This window comes from Thalassophryne amazonica, chromosome 6, assembly GCF_902500255.1.
Source record: "Thalassophryne amazonica chromosome 6, fThaAma1.1, whole genome shotgun sequence".
NCBI lineage: Eukaryota > Metazoa > Chordata > Actinopteri > Batrachoidiformes > Batrachoididae > Thalassophryne > Thalassophryne amazonica.
In genome coordinates, this window is record NC_047108.1 from 91,475,132 (window position 1) to 91,494,996 (window position 19,865).

Here is a 19,865-nt window from a genome sequence, read left to right on the forward strand (position 1 = left end):
ATCCAATGCCACTTTAATCCATATGCTTTGGGAATGTCCTAGGTTATCCAATTTTTAGCTGTTAATATTTGGTACTCTTTCTAAAATTATAGGTAGTGATCTAGAGAAATCGGCCTTCATAGCTGTATTTGCTGTGGTGACACAAAACCTAATTCTGAAAAACTATATACAAAGTTGTCTGGCTTTTGCCACACTCATAGCCAGAAGATAAAATCTGATGAGCTGGAAAGACTGTAATTCTCCAACTTTTATTCAGCGGATTAGACACATGCTGTATTTTATTAAACTGGAGAAAATAAGGTATACTGTCAGGGCAACAGCCGATACGTTTTTACTGATATGGCAACCTTTCTTAAGTCATATTGACATCTTAAGTTCAGATCATTTTCTGAATGAATGACCATAAACATTCATGTTTGTGCTCTTTGGTTCATTAATTGTTGCTCCTCTCTTTTTTGCGCTTCAGTGCCTGTTTGTGCCCCAGATAATATGTTACCTTGGGTCCATAATAATTTGCCGAACTGTATTTTGTTTATTTATTATCACAGTTTTTTTATTTTTACTGTCATTATTTTTCTTATTGTTTCAATTGTTATAATTATTATTGATGATATAATAATTTTAATTAATTATTTTATGTGTTCATGTTATTCATTATTATTCATTATTATTCATGTTATTCATTATTATTATTCTGTTTTCCTTTATGATGACGTGGTTTCCTCAGTGTTACTGTGGGTGGGGATGGGGTTGAAACTTCTGCGTTCCATTAATTTTCAAAATTGTGCTAAATAAACCTTGTTCAAAAAAAAAATGCAATGCCAATGCATTTATTTGCCAGTGCAAATAAATGGACCACTTATTTCCATTGTGGTCCATTTAAAAATCAAATGACAAAATAGAGGTAATAATAAAATAAATAATCATGTGCATATGATAACAAGAATCTAAACAATTTATAAATACATTAAGACAGTAAATTAACATAAAAATTATCCAATTAAGAGGAAATAAAAGGACTGAGTTCTTCCTCTAAAAACTGTTGAGGTCTAAGATTCTAAAAACATTCTGGACTCACACGTCTTTCAAACTCATTATAGAAACTTTGCATAATTTATTACCACCCTTGAAAATTTATAAACACTACACAATCTAGAGCCTGTGAATCGCAACAGGCAACACGTTAATTTTTGTATTGTAGCTTGTGAACACTCTACCTCAAAAAAAAAAAAAAATTGTTTTAATTTGTTCTCGAGTGATTGTTTTGTGCGCTTTAATTTACTTCACGTATTCACTTATCACTTCATTTATTGCACTTTATTAAAAAAAAAATCCAGACATGACAATATATGGGGAAAAATTTTTTTGTTACTGTTCTATTGTTTCTGAACAAAAACATTTATTATGATAAAGTATTTTCTATTTACCTATAAACTTTGCCCAAATTTTTGTCCTGGGTTGTAAGTAATTAATAACCCAAAGGGAAAAAAAATACACATAAAGGTCATGAAATGTCATTGAGATTTAGCAATATGATGATGCAGCCACCTTAGTTATTAAAAAGTGCAAGTATCAGTATCAGCGATGCTGGCCCTGTTTTTACTTAGTATTGGATCTATAGCAAATCTTACAGTATCGCACACCACTACTGAAAACTCACAGCATGCCAAGTGAATATAACAACTTGGGAGAGATAAATTACATGATCAACATTATCTTTAATGGAAAAAAGTAGATAAAAAGCCAAATTTGCACAATACAACCAGATATGAGTTTGATGCCTCTTACAGTAACCTACAGGTTTGAGTGATCAGGCCGGTTCGACCAAACAGAAGATAACAGCTCTGTTGTGTGTGCCTTGAATTAGATGTTTAATGACAAGACAGACAACACACAGAAGGGCCATAAGTTCCGCATAAGTGGAATGGGTGTGACTGAGGAACCGCTGGGAGTGATTTCCATCGACGAGCACACGGGGATTGTGTCTGCCCTCAAATCAGTCGACAGAGAGAAATACGACCTCTTCCATGTGAGCGAACACTTATGTGAAGACTTGTGCTTCCAACATGACATTTACTGATGATTAGTTATTGAAATGCTTTCACATCTATCTTTGTTCCCACAGATCAAGTTTGATATCTTGGACAAGGTAACAGGTCGACTATTAGACAAGGAACTAGCTTTTGATGTGGAAATAAAGGACATAAATGACAATCCACCAAAATTTCAGTCCGATGTCATGAGAGTTGGCATAAAAGAAAACTTTCCTGAGGGTGAGTATCCACTAGCGAAGGGAAGGCTAGTTGTAATAGTCAACTATAACTAGCTAACATTTGACTAGTTGACTATTTTTTATTAGCTGATGAATCAAAAGCCATTTATTAAGTTCATTTGACCCTTAAAAGAATAGACCTGCTGGAGCTGCCATCACCCCCTTCACTCAGTAAATAAAATGTGTGAACCTTCGCAGGAAAGTTAATCAGCTCAAACAGATAGTCTACAGTATTCACAGCACTTTACTTTTTCCACATATTGTTATTTTACAGCCTTATTCCAAAATGGGTAAAAAAAAAAAAAAACGTCTACATACAACACCCTATAGTGACAATCTGAAAAAGGTTTTTTTAATAAGGTTTTGGAAATTTATTTAAAAATAACAAACAAACAAACAAAAAACTAAGAAATCACCCGTCCATAAGTATTCACAGCCCTGCCATGAAGCTCCAAATTGAGCTCAGGGGCATCCTGTTTCTGCTGATCATCCTTGAGATGTTTCTACAGCTTAATTGGAGTTCACCTGCAGTAAATTCAGTTGATTGGACATGATTTGGAAAGATGCACACCTGTCTACATATTAGGTCCCACAGTGGACAGTGCATGTCAGAGCACAAACCAAGCATGAAGTCAAAGGAATTGTCTGTAGACCTCTGAGACAGGATTGTCTCAAGTCAAAAATCTGGGGAAGGGTACAGAAACACTTCTCCTGCTTTGAAAGTCCCAGTGAGCACAGTGGCCTCCATCATCTATAAATGGAAGAAGTTCAGATCCACCAGCACTCTTCCTAGCGCTGGCCGCCTGTCTAAACTGAGCAACTGGGGAAGAAGGACATTAGTCAGGGAGGTGACCAAGAACCCGGTGGTCACTCCAGTCAGAGCTCCAGCTTTGCTCTATGGAGAGAGCAGAACCTTCTAGAAGGACAACCATCTCTGCAGCAATCCACCAATCAGGCCTGTATGGTAGAGTGGCCAGACGGAAGCCACTCCGTAGTAAAACGCACATGGCAGTCCACCTGGACTTTGTCAAAAGGCACCTGAAGGACTCTCAGACTGTGAGAAACAAAATTGTCTGGACTGATGAGACAAAGATTGAACTCTTTGGAATGAATGTCAGGTGTCATGTTTGGAGGAAACCAGGGACCATTCCAACAGTGAAGCATGGTGGTGGCAGCATCATACTGTGGGGATGTTTTTCAGTGGCAGGAACTGGGAGACTAGTCAGGATTGAGGGAAAGATGAATGCTGCAATGTACAGAGACATCCTGGATGAAAATCTGCTCCAGAGCGCTCTTGACCTCAGACTGGGGTGACAGTTCATCTTTCAGCAGGACAATGACCCTAAGCACACAGCCAAGATATCAAAGGAGTGGCTTCAGGACAACTCTGTGAATGTCCTTGAGTGGTCCAGCCAGAGCCCAAACCTGAATACAATTTAACATCTGTGGAGAGATCTGAAAATGGCTGTGTACCGACGCTCCCCATCCAAACTGATGGAGCTTGAGCAGTGCTGCTGAACGAAATGGGCAAAACTGCCCAAAGATAGGTGTGCCAAGCTTGTGGCATCCTATTGAAGAAGACTTCAGGCTGTAATTGCTGCCAAAGGTGCATCAACAAAGTATCAATCAATCAATCAATTTTTTTTTTATATAGCGCCAAATCACAACAAACAGTTGCCCCAAGGCGCTTTATATTGTAAGGCAAGGCCATACAATAATTATGTAAAACCCCAACGGTCAAAACGACCCCCTGTGAGCAAGCACTTGGCTACAGTGGGAAGGAAAAACTCCCTTTTAACAGGAAGAAACCTCCAGCAGAACCAGGCTCAGGGAGGGGCAGTCTTCTGCTGGGACTGGTTGGGGCTGAGGGAGAGAACCAAGAAAAAGACATGCTGTGGAGGGGAGCAGAGATCGATCACTAATGATTAAATGCAGAGTGGTGCATACAGAGCAAAAAGAGAAAGAAACAGTGCATCATGGGAACCCCCCAGCAGTCTACGTCTATAGCAGCATAACTAAGGGATGGTTCAGGGTCACCTGATCCAGCCCTAACTATAAGCTTTAGCAAAAAGGAAAGTTTTAAGCCTAATCTTAAAAGTAGAGAGGGTGTCTGTCTCCCTGATCTGAATTGGGAGCTGGTTCCACAGGAGAGGAGCCTGAAAGCTGAAGGCTCTGCCTCCCATTCTACTCTTACAAACCCTAGGAACTACAAGTAAGCCTGCAGTCTGAGAGCGAAGCGCTCTATTGGGGTGATATGGTACTACGAGGTCCCTAAGATAAGATGGGACCTGATTATTCAAAACCTTATAAGTAAGAAGAAGAATTTTAAATTCTATTCTAGAATTAACAGGAAGCCAATGAAGAGAGGCCAATATGGGTGAGATATGCTCTCTCCTTCTAGTCCCCGTCAGTACTCTAGCTGCAGCATTTTGAATTAACTGAAGGCTTTTAGGGAACTTTTAGGACAACCTGATAATAATGAATTACAATAGTCCAGCCTAGAGGAAATAAATGCATGAATTAGTTTTTCAGCATCACTCTGAGACAAGACCTTTCTGATTTTAGAGATATTGCGTAAATGCAAAAAAGCAGTCCTACATATTTGTTTAATATGCGCTTTGAATGACATATCCTGATCAAAAATGACTCCAAGATTTCTCACAGTATTACTAGAGGTCAGGGTAATGCCTTCCAGAGTAAGGATCTGGTTAGACACCATGTTTCTAAGATTTGTGGGGCCAAGTACAATAACTTCAGTTTTATCTGAGTTTAAAAGCAGGAAATTAGAGGTCATCCATGTCTTTATGTCTGTAAGACAATCCTGCAGTTTAGCTAATTGGTGTGTGTCCTCTGGCTTCATGGATAGATAAAGCTGGGTATCATCTGCGTAACAATGAAAATTTAAGCAATACCGTCTAATAATACTGCCTAAGGGAAGCATGTATAAAGTAAATAAAATTGGTCCTAGCACAGAACCTTGTGGAACTCCATAATTAACTTTAGTCTGTGAAGAAGATTCCCCATTTACATGAACAAATTGTAATCTATTAGACAAATATGATTCAAACCACCGCAGCGCAGTGCCTTTAATACCTATGGCATGCTCTAATCTCTGTAATAAAATTTTATGGTCAACAGTATCAAAAGCAGCACTGAGGTCTAACAGAACAAGCACAGAGATGAGTCCACTGTCCGAGGCCATAAGAAGATCATTTGTAACCTTCACTAATGCTGTTTCTGTACTATGATGAATTCTAAAACCTGACTGAAACTCTTCAAATAGACCATTCCTCTGCAGATGATCAGTTAGCTGTTTTACAACTACCCTTTCAAGAATTTTTGAGAGAAAAGGAAGGTTGGAGATTGGCCTATAATTAGCTAAGATAGCTGGGTCAAGTGATGGCTTTTTAAGTAATGGTTTAATTACTGCCACCTTAAAAGCCTGTGGTACATAGCCAACTAACAAAGATAGATTGATCATATTTAAGATCGAAGCATTAAATAATGGTAGGGCTTCCTTGAGCAGCCTGGTAGGAATGGGGTCTAATAAACATGTTGATGGTTTGGATGAAGTAACTAATGAGAATAACTCAGACAGAACAATCGGAGAGAAAGAGTCTAACCAAATACCGGCATCACTGAAAGCAGCCAAAGATAACGATACGTCTTTGGGATGGTTATGAGTAATTTTTTCTCTAATAGTTAAAATTTTGTTAGCAAAGAAAGTCATGAAGTCATTACTAGTTAAAGTTAATGGAATACTCAGCTCAATAGAGCTCTGACTCTTTGTCAGCCTAACTACAGTGCTGAAAAGAAACCTGGGGTTGTTCTTATTTTCTTCAATTAGTGATGAGTAGAAAGATGTCCTAGCTTTACGGAGGGCTTTTTTATAGAGCAACAGACTCTTTTTCCAGGCTAAGTGAAGATCTTCTAAATTAGTGAGACGCCATTTCCTCTCCAACTTACGGGTTATCTGCTTTAAGCTACGAGTTTGTGAGTTATACCACGGAGTCAGACACTTCTGATTTAAAGCTCTCTTTTTCAGAGGAGCTACAGCATCCAAAGTTGTCTTCAATGAGGATGTAAAACTATTGACGAGATACTCTATCTCCCTTACAGAGTTTAGGTAGCTACTCTGCACTGTGTTGGTATATGGCATTAGAGAACATAAAGAAGGAATCATATCCTTAAACCTAGTTACAGCGCTTTCTGAAAGACTTCTAGTGTAATGAAACTTATTCCCCACTGCTGGGTAGTCCATCAGAGTAAATGTAAATGTTATTAAGAAATGATCAGACAGAAGGGAGTTTCAGGGAATACTGTTAAGTCTTCTATTTCCATACCATAAGTCAGAACAAGATCTAAGATATGATTAAAGTGGTGGGTGGACTCATTTACTTTTTGAGCAAAGCCAATAGAGTCTAATAATAGATTAAATGCAGTGTTGAGGCTGTCATTCTCAGCATCTGTGTGGATGTTAAAATCGCCCACTATAATTATCTTATCTGAGCTAAGCACTAAGTCAGACAAAAGGTCTGAAAATTCACAGAGAAACTCACAATAACGACCAGGTGGACGATAGATAATAACAAATAAAACTGGTTTTTGGGACTTCCAATTTGGATGGACAAGACTAAGAGACAAGCTTTCAAATGAATTAAAGCTCTGTCTGGGTTTTGGATTAATTAATAAGCTGGAATGGAAGATTGCTGCTAATCCTCCACCCCGGCCCGTGCTACGAGCATTCTGACAGTTAGTGTGACTCGGGGGTGTTGACTCATTTAAACTAACATATTCATCCTGCTGTAACCAGGTTTCTGTTAGGCAGAATAAATCAATATGTTGATCAATTATTATATCATTTACCAACAGGGACTTAGAAGAGAGAGACCTAATGTTTAATAGACCACATTTAACTGTTTTAGTCTGTGGTGCAGTTGAAGGTGCTATATTATTTTTTCTTTTTGAATTTTTATGCTTAAATAGATTTTTGCTGGTTATTGGTAGTCTGGGAGCAGGCACCGTCTCTACGGGGATGGGGTAATGAGGGGATGGCAGGGGGAGAGAAGCTGCAGAGAGGTGTGTAAGACTACAACTCTGCTTCCTGGTCCCAACCCTGGATAGTCACGGTTTGGAGGATTTAAGAAAATTGGCCAGATTTCTAGAAATGAGAGCTGCTCCATCCAAAGTGGGATGGATGCCGTCTCTCCTAACAAGACCAGGTTTTCCCCAGAAGCTTTGCCAATTATCTATGAAGCCCACCTCATTTTTTGGACACCACTCAGACAGCCAGCATTGTATTGAGTAAAGTATTGAGCAAAGGGTGTGAAAACTTATGCATATGTGATTTCTTAGTTTTTGTTACTTCCACCAACAAAGTTGGAGGAGGTTATGTTTTCAGCCCTGTTTGTTTGTTTGTCCGTCTGATTGTGAACTGCCGGGAGCCCACAATTGTTTATGTATGGTTATGAAATTTTTACTGAGGATTCATATCCTGATAGACAATAACTTATAAAATTTTGTAGGTCATAGGTTAAAGAGCAACGCCAGGAAAAATCTTGGAAAATTGGAAAAATCCATATATCATATTTAACATTAAGCAAATATTCAAAAATGCATAACTCTATCAAGAAAGATCAAATGTCTTTCATATTTGAGAGTATTATGTAGGATGGTATCCTTTATTAACTGATAAAGTTTGACTCAGATCCGATCCAGATTACAGATTTTGTGGTCCTTTAAATTTAACATTGAAAACCCCATTTAATGTATATTTTACATTATATTTTAATCAAACATGTCCCAATCATTCTCATATTTGAAAGTGAGGTGCAGACTGGCACTCACTATCACCTAACAAAGTTTGATCCAGATCCGATCCAGATTACAGATTTTGTGGTGATTTAAATTTAACATTGAAAACCCCATTTAATGCATATTTTACATTATATCTTAATCAAACATGTCCCAATCACTCTTATATTTGAAAGTGAGGTGCAGACTGGCACTCACTATCGACTGCCAAAATTTGATCCAGAGCTGATCTGGATTGTGGATTTTGTGGACATTTGAATTTAAGTTTGAAAAGCCCATTTGGTGTAGATTTCACATTATATCCAAATCAAAAGTGCTTCAATTATCATGTGTGACAATGAGGTGCAAACTGGCACTCTCAATGAATAGACTAAGTTTGATCCGCATCTGATCTGTGTTGTTGATTTAGCAGGTATTTCATTTTTTAACATTGAAAAGCCCTTTTGATCTATATTTTGTACAACCCCAATTCCAGTGAAGTTGAGACGTGGTGTAAAATGTAAATATACTTTATTGTTTTTGTGCAAATATTTGCTTATTTTGAAATGGATGCCTGCAACATGTTTCAAAAAAGCTGGGACAGCGGTATGTTTACCACTGTGTTACATCACCTGTCCTTCTAACAACACTCAATAAGTGTTTGGGAACTGAGGACATGAATTGTTGAAGCTTTTTAGGTGGAATTCTTTACCATTCTTGCTTGATGTACGACTTCAGTTGTTCAACAGTCCGGGGTCTCTGTTGTCATATTTTGCGCTTCATAATGTGCCACACATTTTCAGTGGGCGACAGGTCTGGACTGCAGGCAGGCCAGTCTAGTACCTGCACTCTTTTACTACGAAGCCACACTGTTGTAACACGTGCAGAATGTGGCTTTGCATTGTCTTGCTGAAATAAGTAGGGACGTCCCTGAGAAAGACGCTGCTTGGATGGCAGCATGTGCTGCTCCAAAACCTGGATGTACCTTTCAGCATTGATGGTGCCATCACAAAAGTGTAAGTTGCCCATGCCATGGGCACTAACACACCCCCATACCATCACAGATGCTGACTTTTGAACTTTGCACTGGTAACAATCTGGATGGTCTTTTTCCTTTTTTGTTCGGAGGACACGATACCCATGATTTCCAAAACCAATTTGAAATGTGGACTCATCAGACCACAGCACACTTTTTCCACCTTGCGTCTGTCCATTTCAAATGAGCTCGGGCCCAGAGAAGACAGCGGCGTTTCTGGATGTTGTTGATGTATGGCTTTCGCTTTGCATGGTAGAGTTTTAACTTGCACTTGTAGATGTAACGACAAACTGTGTTAACTGACAATGGTTTTCTGAAGTGTTCCTGAGCCCACGCAGTAAGATCCTTTAGACAATGATGTCAGTTTTTAATGCAGTGCTGCCTGAGGGATCAAAGGTCACAGGCATTCAGTGATGGTTTTCGGCATTGCCCCTTACGTGTAGAAAGTTCTCCAGATTCTCTAAATCGTCTGATTATATTATGGATTGTAGATGATGGAATCCCTAATTTCCTTGCAATTGAACATTGAGAAACATTGTTCTTAAAACTGTTGGACTATTTTTTCATGCAGTTGTTCACAGAGTGGTGATTCTCACCCCATCTTGGCTTGTGAACAGCTGAGACTTTTGGAGATTCTCCTTTTATACCCAATTATGACACTCACCTGTTTCCAATTAGGTGTTCTTTGAGCATCCATCAACTTTCCCAGTCTTTTGTTGCCCCGTCCTAACTTTTTTGAAATGTGTTGCAGGCATCCATTTCAAAATGAGCAAATATTTGCAGAAAAACAAAAAAAGTCTATTAGTTTGAACATTAAATATTTTGTCTTTGTGGTGTATTCAATTGAATATAGGTTGAAGAGGATTTGCAAATCATTGTATTTTCTTTTTATTTACATTTCACACAACATCCCAACTTAATTGGAATTGGGGTTGTATTATATTGTAATTTATGAAAACAGGACTTTGACCTTGAAAATTTTTTCCAAGGTAAAAATTATTGGAATTGGAAGCTAGTCTTGGCAGAGGTTTGTGCTCTACGAATGCAGTGCTCTAGTTTTTAATCAATTTGCAAAAATTTCAATAAAACTTTTCATGTTGTCATTATGGAGTGTTGTGTGTAGAATTTTGAGGGGAAAAAATTAGTTTACTCCATTCTGGAATAAGGCTGTAACATAATAAAATGTGGAAAAAGTGTAGCACTGTGAATACTTTCTGGGAGCACTGTCTACCTAGTAAATGAATGCAGGTATTGTCTTCATGCTGATGCTGTTTTTGTTTTTGTAATTTTGTGCTTATACTTGTTAAAATAAATGTGACATTTGAGTTTCACCATGAAGATTTGAAATTGGCTCAGTTCATTCAATTTCAAATTTACTCGCCGACTTGTCTCATGGTACTAATGGTACCCGACTAATCGACTTATGATTTTCATTAGTCATCCCAACCCTAGTATCCACGGCTTTGGACCTGCTCACTTTCCTTGGCTGCTTATTTTCCACGTTTGCTTGTTAAATTCAAAGCATTTTGCCAGGACGGTGTTATGTCTCGGACGGAGAACCGACACATAACAGTAGTCTCTGGCCAAACATCACGGACCCAGCGGTAGCAGAGGCGGTACCGCGCCTTGAAGGCGGCAACAGACGTTCAGAAGTTATCCGGATCAGTTGCGGGTGCTCTCCGCCCGGATGGTGCGTGTTTGAGAACCCATTACTGAATACTGCTTTGAGCGCTCTTGCAGCCGTGTTCCTGTGTTGTGCATTATCCGAGGGTCGTGGTGGAGTGTGACTAGCGACGGCTTCGCGTCACACTTCGACCGGATAAGAGGTTTAAACGGGAGCTGCATGAGTGGGTCTGTAATGGGTGAATGCGCACGGCGGAGTTCTGTGGCACGGGTCACTGTGCTTCCTGTGTTACAGTTGTAGCCCCGTTTCCCCGGATGAAGATAACTACTGCGTCTGTTGTGTCAGCTCCGGCGTAATTTAGATGAAGCACATTTTAGGTTGTGTGTTACACACAGCTGCGCACAAGAAAAGCAGCATGAGTTTGTTTTCTCTGTCACCAAAGGGGTTTTTATTTTCAGCACTTTGGCTCCCTCTGTTGGTGACTGAGTCACATTACCGTTAATGCTCTTAAGGTGGAACAGGTGTGTGCCATTTGTTTGAGCTTAACGGTATACGTCACTTATTAGTTTTGTGTTGGTTCATTTTTTGTGGGTGTTTTTTGAGTTGGTTTTTGTGTGGGATTTTTTACACCATTAGTGTCTGGGGTCGTGACCCTGCAGTCTGTCTGGAGCATAAAAAAGGACCCAAGTCACTTTATGTTAGTCTGTTAGTCTTTCTTTTTATTTCTTTTGGTTTCACCTCCCAGGGTTTGATGGGACGGTCCTCTGGGGGGTTCTGGGGGGGTAATTGGGTTGTTTTTTCTTTTTTTTGTTTTTGTTATGCCCCCTCTTCTCCTCTGGCTCCAGCCGTGTGAGCCGTACATGTCGGCGTTGCTGGAGTGGTGCAGTTTGGTTATGCTGGGCATTTCCCAGGTAACCTCTGCACCCGGGAGGGGGGGGGGGGGTTTGGGGTATTTTCTTTTTATTCCCTCTCTTCTCCTCTGGCTCCAGCTGTGTGAGCCGTACGTGTCGGCGTTGCTGGAGTGGTGCAGTTTGGTTATGCTGGGCGTTTCCCAGGTAACCTCTGCACCCGGGAGGGGGGGGGTTTGGGTTTTTTTTTTTATTCCCTCTCTTCTCCTCTGGCTCCAGCCGTGTGAGCCGTAGGTTGTCAGCGTTGCTGGAGTGGTGCAGTTTGGTTATGCTGGGCGTTTCCCAGGTAACCTCTGCACCTGGGGGGGGGGGGGGGTTCGGGGTGTTGTTTTTTTTTGTTGATTCCCTGTTCCACCTCCGGCTTCAGCGCGCCTTTGAGCCGTCTGCCATCGGCATGGCTGAGGTTTGGGGCAGTGGAATATACCCGCAGCTGGTGGCTGGTTTGGAAGTCGGAGGGGTGGCGCCGTTTTGTATCGTCTGCCATAACCGCTGTTCCACTCCTCCCGGTTGACTTCTGGGGTATAGTCCTGGTTGGTGACGCTGGACGTGCTTCCACTTTCCACTGCGCCGAGGGGGTGGGGTTGGGGTTGTTTTGTTTGTTTGTTTGTTTTTTCTCCTTTTGTTTTTCCCCCCAGTTTCCGCCCTCAGGGTTGACTGTGGTGTCCTCTGGGGGGGAAAGGGCTGTGGGTCCATCTAGCCATAGACGGCCGGGGCTGGGTCCGTTGGTCATGAGGGGGGGCGTCTCCTGGGGTTGATGGAGCGGTCCTCTGGGAGGCGCTGGGAGTCCCCGTGGGTGACTTTGGATCCCAGAGGGACCTCGGCTGTGGTTATTACTCCTGGAGCTGGCGGGCTGTCCTCTGGGGGGTGTTGGTCCCTACATGTCGTTGGGGGGGGGGGGGTGTTAGCGTTTTTATTTGCAAGCTTAAGTTTGGGTTGTTTTTCTTTTCTCCCCTTCCCGGGGTTTGATGGAACGGTCCTCTGGGGAGGGGGGGGGGGTGGTTTGGTTGTTTGTGTTTGTCTTTTTTGTTTTATGACTAATCAGACTGTAAACATGGTTGGACAAAGGCTGACCGCACAGGTTCAAGAACTCCTGGCCACACCTGTGCTAATTGACTGACAGAAACAAAGGCAAAGATGCAGTCAGAGGAGAAGATGTCAACCGTTCTGTTGGATGAAGATTCTGTTGGAAGATGAATCAATCAATCAATTTTTTTTTATATAGCGCCAAATCACAACAAACAGTTGCCCCAAGGCGCTTTATATTGTAAGGCAAGGCCATACAATAATTATGTAAAACCCCAACGGTCAAAACGACCCCCTGTGAGCAAGCACTTGGCTACAGTGGGAAGGAAAAACTCCCTTTTAACAGGAAGAAACCTCCAGCAGAACCAGGCTCAGGGAGGGGCAGTCTTCTGCTGGGACTGGTTGGGGCTGAGGGAGAGAACCAGGAAAAGACATGCTGTGGAGGGGAGCAGAGATCGATCACTAATGATTAAATGCAGAGTGGTGCATACAGAGCAAAAAGAGAAAGAAACAGTGCATCATGGGAACCCCCCAGCAGTCTACGTCTATAGTAGCATAACTAAGGGATGGTTCAGGGTCACCTGATCCAGCCCTAACTATAAGCTTTAGCAAAAAGGAAAGTTTTAAGCCTAATCTTAAAAGTAGAGAGGGTGTCTGTCTCCCTGATCTGAATTGGGAGCTGGTTCCACAGGAGAGGAGCCTGAAAGCTGAAGGCTCTGCCTCCCATTCTACTCTTACAAACCCTAGGAACTACAAGTAAGCCTGCAGTCTGAGAGCGAAGCGCTCTATTGGGGTGATATGGTACTACGAGGTCCCTAAGATAAGATGGGACCTGATTATTCAAAACCTTATAAGTAAGAAGAAGAATTTTAAATTCTATTCTAGAATTAACAGGAAGCCAATGAAGAGAGGCCAATATGGGTGAGATATGCTCTCTCCTTCTAGTCCCCGTCAGCACTCTAGCTGCAGCATTTTGAATTAACTGAAGGCTTTTTAGGGAACTTTTAGGACAACCTGATAATAATGAATTACAATAGTCCAGCCTAGAGGAAATAAATGCATGAATTAGTTTTTCAGCATCACTCTGAGACAAGACCTTTCTGATTTTAGAGATATTGCGTAAATGCAAAAAAGCAGTCCTACATATTTGTTTAATATGCGCTTTGAATGACATATCCTGATCAAAAATGACTCCAAGATTTCTCACAGTATTACTAGAGCTCAGGGTAATGCCATCCAGAGTAAGGATCTGGTTAGACACCATGTTTCTAAGATTTGTGGGGCCAAGTACAATAACTTCAGTTTTATCTGAGTTTAAAAGCAGGAAATTAGAGGTCATCCATGTCTTTATGTCTGTAAGACAATCCTGCAGTTTAGCTAATTGGTGTGTGTCCTCTGGCTTCATGGATAGATAAAGCTGGGTATCATCTGCGTAACAATGAAAATTTAAGCAATACCGTCTAATAATACTGCCTAGGGGAAGCATGTATAAAGTGAATAAAATTGGTCCTAGCACAGAACCTTGTGGAACTCCATAATTAACTTTAGTCTGTGAAGAAGATTCCCCATTTACATGAACAAATTGTAATCTATTAGACAAATATGATTCAAGCCACCGCAGCGCAGTGCCTTTAATACCTATGGCATGCTCTAATCTCTGTAATAAAATTTTATGGTCAACAGTATCAAAGGCAGCACTGAGGTCTAACAGAACAAGCACAGAGATGAGTCCACTGTCCGAGGCCATAAGAAGATCATTTGTAACCTTCACTAATGCTGTTTCTGTACTATGATGAATTCTAAAACCTGACTGAAACTCTTCAAATAGACCATTCCTCTGCAGATGATCAGTTAGCTGTTTTACAACTACCCTTTCAAGAATTTTTGAGAGAAAAGGAAGGTTGGAGATTGGCCTATAATTAGCTAAGATAGCTGGGTCAAGTGATGGCTTTTTAAGTAATGGTTTAATTACTGCCACCTTAAAAGTCTGTGGTACATAGCCAACTAACAAAGATAGATTGATCATATTTAAGATCGAAGCATTAAATAATGGTAGGGCTTCCTTGAGCAGCCTGGTAGGAATGGGGTCTAATAAACATGTTGATGGTTTGGATGAAGTAACTAATGAAAATAACTCAGACAGAACAATCGGAGAGAAAGAGTCTAACCAAATACCGGCATCACTGAAAGCAGCCAAAGATAACGATACGTCTTTGGGATGGTTATGAGTAATTTTTTCTCTAATAGTTAGAATTTTGTTAGCAAAGAAAGTCATGAAGTCATTACTAGTTAAAGTTAATGGAATACTCAGCTCAATAGAGCTCTGACTCTTTGTCAGCCTGGCTACAGTGCTGAAAAGAAACCTGGGGTTGTTCTTATTTTCTTCAATTAGTGATGAGTAGAAAGATGTCCTAGCTTTACGGAGGGCTTTTTTATAGAGCAACAGACTCTTTTTCCAGGCTAAGTGAAGATCTTCTAAATTAGTGAGACGCCATTTCCTCTCCAACTTACGGGTTATCTGCTTTAAGCTACGAGTTTGTGAGTTATACCATGGAGTCAGGCACTTCTGAATGAATGCAGATACGGTTTCCAGCCATGGTCCCTGGAGGGGGGTGTTTCTCCTGGGCCAGGTTTGTGTGGTCGACGGGAGGCTTCCCGTGAGGGTGGGGTGCTGTTGTATGGTTGGAGGTGCCTGGCTGCCTTTCGTTTCTGTCTTCTGTTTCTGTCTTTGGCCAAAATGTGATTAGTGGTGTTTCACTCCATACACATTTGTCTTATTTTGCCTATTTATTCATATTAAAGCTGTACAGCCTTTCAAATTTTACAAAACTGACAAAATTTAATTTCTACAGAATTCCCAGCATTATAATGCCCATTTATTTTTGAAATGTGTTGCAAAATTACAGTTTATTTTAATGAAGAGAACTTTATTCCCTCAGGGGAATTCCATAACCAATATTTTATTTTCATTTTAACGCTGTCTGCAGAGGGACGTGTGTTTGCGCATGCATGAAGTATTGAAATAACTGAAACTTACCTTTGACCTTGTCTGATTATCCAATGTGTATATCGCCTGACAAACAAAGAGGCCATGCCCGCTTTGGCATACAACTCACAGTGGTGTGTGAGGTGACTACAACCAGTGATGAATCGCAGGGCGCAATGACACAGCGGGGTCAAAGACTATAGACAACTGAATGAAGCACACCTACAGCATCACCACTGTACAATAAGGACAGGAAGGTAGCAGTTGTCAGGGGCTTCCCCGCACTTAAGAAGAAGTATGACTTGTTTCTGTAAAGGAAGCCTAGCTTCACTCTTAATTTGAAGATTAAGTGTTTAAAATAAATTTTAAAAGAGAGCTCCATGTCAATAGTCAATCCCAAATACTTGTAGCTGCTAACTAGCTCAAGAACATTACCTCAGGCAGTTTTGATTAATGGTATATTCTCCAAAGAAACAGGTGATTTAGAGAAAAACATTATTTTGGATTTTTCTACATTTAAGACTAGTTTGAATTTCTCCAGGCGGTTCTGCACCACATCAAAAGTGGACTGCAAGAATTCACATGCCTGTGTCACTGAGTTTGAGCAACAACTTGAGTGTCTTCAGCATACAGATAATAGAAGGCATTTGATAGGTTTGTACACAGGTCAGTAGTATAAAGTGTGAACAAGATAGGACCCAAGACTGAGCCTTGCGGAACACCTTTCGTTACACTGAGGAAACAGAGTTAACACCAGCCATCTGAACACACATCTGAGTCCTGCTACCCAAATAGTCTGCAAACCAAGAGGCCGCATGTGTAGAGACACCACGTTTGTAAAGAAATTCTAACAAGAGACTGTGGTCCAAGGTGTCAAATGCCTTTGAGAGATCAAGAAATAGTACGACACAAAAATTTTTAGAATACATCATTCAAAACTTTTTGGATAGCAGTTGTGGTGCTATGTTGCTTCCTAAAGCCAGACTGGATAGGGTTTAAAATGTTATTTGATTCTAGGAAGTCCTTCAATTGATCACAGACCAAATTTTCGAATAATTTTGCCAGAACGCACAATTTTGAAATAGGTCTGTAATTGTTCACATTCAAAGGTTCACCTCCTTTTATTAGGGGCTCCACAATGGCAGTTTTCCACACTTTCGAGAGTTTGTTCATGCTTAGGCTCAAATTAAAGATGGGGAGTTAGAGGCTCGGCAATCAGGTCTGCAGCTGAATTTAGAAAAAAATGGATCCAAGCCATCAGGGCGAGACGATTTTTTGGAATCCAGCATCTTCAATGCACTACAGACCTCAGATACACACACAGGTTTGAACTGAAATGGACAGCCAATTGGAGGTCATCTTACTCAAACAGGTTCACTATTTACACCAGGTTTATTTGGTGTCAGTGTTGAGGGAATCAAACAAATGTCCTACTTGAATGCTGTTGTTGTTGGCATTGTCCTTTCGGCTGCTCCCATTTGTTCAGGGTCACCATAGCAGATACAGCCAGATCCCTTGGGTATTTTTATCAAGTCCTATGCCAGATGCCCTTCCTAAAGCAACTCCAGTGTAACCCGGAGAAACACAGCCCCTGGTATTCTGAAGAGGTCTCCCATCCAAGTACTAACCAGGCCCCACACTGCTTAGCTTCTGAGATCTGACGGGATCAGGCTCAAACAGAGCAGACTGGCTGCAAATGTCCTGCTTTAATGAAATGTTCATTAAAGTGATCTGACAGAATAGTGAACTGCTTCACATAATGTCTCAATGAGAAGAACTGGTTCAGAACCACATGGAAATGTATACATTTAGTGATTTTGTAGCACCGTTGTTGGGAGTTCAGAACAATGTAACAATGTTAAACATCCACCACAATACAACGTTGCATTTACATAGTTTGTTTGCTGGGCTTTCTCTTGAGAAGTTCATGAAAATGTTGAAAATTGTTCTATCTCGCAATGTTAAAGAAAGATCTGCCCCTTTGTCCATATCCATTCCCAAATTTAATGGGTTCTGTGTTGGGCAATGACCCACCTCTCTAGCATGTTTGAGCAAAATTGCTTCAGTATTTTTGTGTAATCCTGCTGAGGGACAAACAAACAGCCATGAAAACATACCTTCTTGGCAGATGTAATGAAAGTTCATGCCAGTGGCATAATTCCACTCCAATACAAATATTATTCCTTCAGATGTGTTTTCTTTCCCCAATATTAAGGTTACCTGCCAGCATCGCTTCATGCATTTGACACTGATCAGAAGAACACACCAAATTCTGAAGCAACCATCACTGTGCTTTCCCAAGAACCCAAAGAGCCCAAGATTGATGTGAAACAGGAGAAGGACTCCAACACTGCACAACTCACTTTCACAGGATGCTTTGACTACGACGTGAGAATAAGTGTCTTAGCCAGCAGAGTCTTGTGTTTTTTTGTTTGTGATACCATTGCGAAATGTGTCACACTTTCTTGACATAGCCAAGTTTCAGTCACTGTTTTAACCCTAATCCTAACCATAACACTGAGCCTAACACCCCCACCCACCCACCCACCCACCCTCATGTATCACCCCAGATTTCGCAATACCATCATGAAATAATAACTATCACAAACTAATAGATGAAATCACTTTTCACGATGTCATCACAAACTTAGCGTGAGATCGAGTTGGTGTTATTTGCTACTTGCATATGGGTTCAGAATCTTCATACAACCCCAATTCCAATGAAGTTGGGATGTTGTGTAAAATGTAAATAAACACAATACAATGATTTGCAAATCCTCTTCAACCTATATTGAATTGAATACACCACAAAGACAAGATATTTAATGTTCAAACTGATAAACGTTATTGTTTTTGTGCAAATATTTGCTCATTTTGAAATGGATGCCTCCAACACATTTCAAAAAAGCTGGGACAGTGGTATGTTTACCACTGTGTTACATCACCTTTCCTTCTAACAACACTCAATAAGCGTTTGGGAACTGAGGACACTAATTGTGAGTGTCATCATTGGGTATTTTCAAAATGATCAAATATTTGCACAAAACAATAAAGTTTAGCAGTTTGAACATTAAATATCTTGTCTTTGTGGTGTATTCAGTTGAATATAGGTTGAAGAGGATTTGCAAATCATTGTATTCTGTTTTTATTTACACTTCACACAACATCCCAACTTCATTGTAATTGGGGTTGTAATATTATCATGATCATCTTTTATATACGTTGCAGAAAGCAAACCATTACAAGATTATTGTTCAAGCAACAGATCATGGAACACCGGCGCTCTCCTCCACTGCCACTGTCTCCCTCTTTATTGCTGACTCAAACACTCATCCACCTGTTTTCAAGGAGAGATCGGTAAAGAATTCTTCGGTGTTATTACAGAAACAGCACTAGTTTATAAAATGATGTCCATTGCTGAAGATGGTAATGATTTGTCTTCAAAGTACCATGGTGAAGTCCTAGAAATGGCCAGTGATGTAGACGTGTTAAGAGTTGCAGTGGAGGACAAAGACACACCTAAAACTCCTGCCTGGCGTGCAAAATACTTCTTCATTAAAGGAAACGAGGACAATAACTACAAAATTGAAACAGACCCTGAGACTAATGAGGGTATCTTACATGTAATAAAGGTAACTTTGGTGATTTTTTTTTTATTTTTTTATCATAAACTGCTACCCTGGTGCAAACAAAAAATTTGAATTTCTTCCAGGGGAAAGATTTTGAGAAGACAACTCTTACAACACTGCAGATTGGAGTTGAAAATGAAGAAGCTTTATTTCACTGTAAAGATAAAACAACTCCACCTCCCCCTGTGGATTCAGTCAATATCACAGTCAAAATTATTGACGTCAATGACCCACCTGAGTTTGACAAGAAAAACGTTGATGTGTATCAAAAGGAAGAGGAGGAGCCGGGGAAGGTGCTGCACACTCCAAAGGTTAAAGATGTCGACTCAGATGTGTCTAACATCAGGTGTGTATCTCTGCATGCATGCTGACCTTACCAAAATTGTTTGTATATAATGTCAAAGAGTGGGAAAAGACCTGTTCTTCAGAAATTTAGGGGTGTGCATTTGAGGTAATATCCGCGCAAAGATTGTTTGGCCACAGTGATCTGTTTGAAGGAGTAAAGTTGAGGCATTCAGTGTCAAGAACTGGGTACTGTATGTCAAGCTTGGTGAAGTTAGTGTCATTCTCTGGGGCTGCTATTGGTACCATCGC

The 19,865-nt window shown here is 40.5% G+C and overlaps 1 protein-coding gene and 1 pseudogene across 1 annotated transcript in view; one reads left to right on the forward strand and one right to left on the reverse strand.

Annotated features, from left to right (window-relative positions):
- The window catches only part of LOC117511491 (cadherin-like protein 26), a 76,525-nt gene that overhangs the window by 24,344 nt on the left and 32,316 nt on the right, over positions 1-19,865 (forward strand). The window contains exons 4-9 of the mRNA XM_034171510.1: positions 1,868-2,029; positions 2,126-2,273; positions 17,858-18,030; positions 18,871-18,999; positions 19,089-19,274; positions 19,355-19,617. Of these exons, the coding sequence (XP_034027401.1) occupies positions 1,868-2,029; positions 2,126-2,273; positions 17,858-18,030; positions 18,871-18,999; positions 19,089-19,274; positions 19,355-19,617 (1,061 nt within the window). The remainder of the gene's footprint in view (positions 1-1,867; positions 2,030-2,125; positions 2,274-17,857; positions 18,031-18,870; positions 19,000-19,088; positions 19,275-19,354; positions 19,618-19,865) is intronic.
- On the reverse strand, positions 17,222-17,340 carry LOC117513144 (annotated as a pseudogene).